The sequence below is a fragment of the Austrofundulus limnaeus genome, unplaced genomic scaffold, assembly GCF_001266775.1.
Source record: "Austrofundulus limnaeus strain Quisiro unplaced genomic scaffold, Austrofundulus_limnaeus-1.0 Scaffold170, whole genome shotgun sequence".
Classification (NCBI taxonomy): domain Eukaryota; kingdom Metazoa; phylum Chordata; class Actinopteri; order Cyprinodontiformes; family Rivulidae; genus Austrofundulus; species Austrofundulus limnaeus.
The window spans coordinates 1,233,763-1,236,088 of NW_013952572.1; the positions used below are offsets into that span (position 1 = coordinate 1,233,763).

Consider the following 2,326-nt stretch of genomic DNA (forward strand, 5'->3'; position numbering starts at 1 on the left):
CCCTCAAACTGTGACTCATACAAATGAAACAATTTCATATTTCTTTAACAATTTAGCTTTGATGATTTTTTAAAGGAATTAATTGATTCAATGCATTGATTTCAGTGCATTTAGGTGATTTTCAGTACCTTTTAGTTTGATGCTCTGGTCTGTGGTAATCACATCCTCACTGCAGCTCAGAAGTGAGTGTGTATTTACACTAACTTTGATGCAAAACCTGTTTTTATATACCTTTGTGTGTGTGCCGTTCATACATGAAGCTCCAGGTCTTCAGTATTTTAGCTGTTGTACTTTTCACCAGCAAACTAGATCCTTTCATCCAGTTTTGTGCTGAAGGTCTGTCCCAGGTCCAGGACATGGGCCTGCAGGTTTTCCACGCCGGCACCACCCTGAAGGATGGAAGTGTGATTTCCAGCGGCGGTCGCGTCCTGACGGTGACGGCAGTGAAGTCGTCTCTGGAGACCGCCCTGCTGGCAGCCAATCAGGGAGCAGCAGCCGTCGGCTTCCYGGGTGCCGTGTACCGRCGGGAYATCGGCCACAGGGCCATCGCTCACMTGAACCAGAGCAGGTRTGGACCAAAAACACAGTTTARTTTGTAAATCTGCTTGTTTATACAATTATCTGGTCTTTGATCTTAGGTACAAAACTCAGAATTGCATTATCAGGATTAAAGCTCAGTATGTTTGTCAATAAAAGCTCTTTAATTATATTCCTAACAGATGTCTGACGTATAAGGACAGTGGAGTGGACATAGCTGCTGGTAACAAGCTGGTGGAGCTGATCAAACCTCTGGCCAAGGCAACATCCCGCCCCGGTAACATCATTTATACAGAAACTGAGAAAATCAAAGTTCTGTTCATGTAAATGACCGAGCAGTTAAGCCAAGTGAAGAACACGTCCTCTGTATGTTTGTGTGGCAGATAGCGCTGCCACAAATGATTATTTTTTATAGTCAATTAATCACCAATTAACATGACAGCGCTCGCTGCGAGACAGGAGGAAAGGAGACCAGAAAAAGTTCAAAACTTAAGCTTATTTCTAGCGGCAGAACAGGTTGGAAGATGGCTGTTTGATGTTATTTATTGGGGTTTTTTTTAATCATCCTACAGGCTCTGACATGTTAGATAAATTTGAAAATGAGGTTTTGAAAATATCCGTAAGACTTGAAAAAATCTGTGAGATTGCTCTAAACGTCCGTATACCTGCAAAATTACGTAAAATCCTTATAACTTACGGACAATCTGTACAAGTGGACATGTGTGGTCAAAGACAGAAAGGCAGATGCAGCAGTGGAAGGTGTCAAAGCAGTTTGGAGAGAAAAACAGTAAAGAACAAAAAAAATGACTAATCGATTATTAAATTAGTCATCGACTATTTTAATAATCCATCAGTCGTCGACTGATCGTGGCAGCACTAGTGGTAGAGTAATTTTAATACTGTATATATATTTTTTGTTCTTCCTGTCAGGTTGTAGGTCAGAACTGGGAGGTTTTGCAGGACTGTTTGATCTGAAGGCAGCAGGGTTTGTCGACCCAATCCTGGTTTCTGGGACAGACGGCGTTGGGACCAAGCTCAAGGTGTTAATAAACTCTTTAATTTTTCCTGTTCATTAATATTTTAACAGAAGCAAACACTACTATCKGTGATATTTTCCACCCTCAGATTGCCCAGGCGTGCGGGCAGCACGGTGGTCTGGGTCAGGACCTGGTAGCCATGTGTGTGAACGACGTGTTGGCTCAGGGMGCCGAGCCGCTCTTCTTCCTCGACTACTTCTCCTGCGGCCGCCTCGACGTGGACGTGGCTGCCTCCGTGGTCGGCGGCATCGCTAAAGCCTGCAAGACGGCCGGCTGCGCTCTGCTGGGTGAGGCGAGGTGTAACGTTKAAAGACGACACAGCTCGGCTGTTTGGAAAAACTAAAGCTGATGTTACGAACAGGCGGKGAGACGGCAGAGATGCCGGGCGTCTACGCTCCCGGAGAATACGATCTGGCCGGTTTCTGCGTCGGTGCAGTGGAGCGGGGGTCCCTTCTGCCCAGGATGGAGGACATCGCAGAGGGAGATCTGCTGATCGGGGTGGCCTCCTCTGGGCTTCACAGCAACGGGTTCAGTCTGGTCCGCAAAGTCCTGGAGAGGACCAACCTGAGCTACAGCTCCCCTGCTCCATTTGGGAAGGCAGGACCAACTGTCGGTGAGTTCACTTCATTTGTGAGCCATCATATCAAAATGAGGTGAAATTTGGTCAAAATGACCTAATTACAGGGTTCCCATGGGTCCTTGAAATCCTTGAAAGTTTGTGAATTTGAAAAAATTATTTCAAGGTCCTGGAA

At 45.8% G+C, this 2,326-nt stretch overlaps 1 protein-coding gene across 1 annotated transcript in view; it reads left to right on the forward strand.

The window, feature by feature from the left end:
• Positions 1 to 2,326, forward strand: part of gart (phosphoribosylglycinamide formyltransferase) — a gene marked incomplete in the record, with an annotated part of 30,378 nt that overhangs the window by 20,418 nt on the left and 7,634 nt on the right. Inside the window, 5 exon segments of the mRNA XM_014017498.1 lie at positions 337 to 568; positions 720 to 814; positions 1,468 to 1,577; positions 1,663 to 1,861; positions 1,936 to 2,187. Coding sequence (XP_013872952.1) covers positions 337 to 568; positions 720 to 814; positions 1,468 to 1,577; positions 1,663 to 1,861; positions 1,936 to 2,187 — 888 coding nt within the window.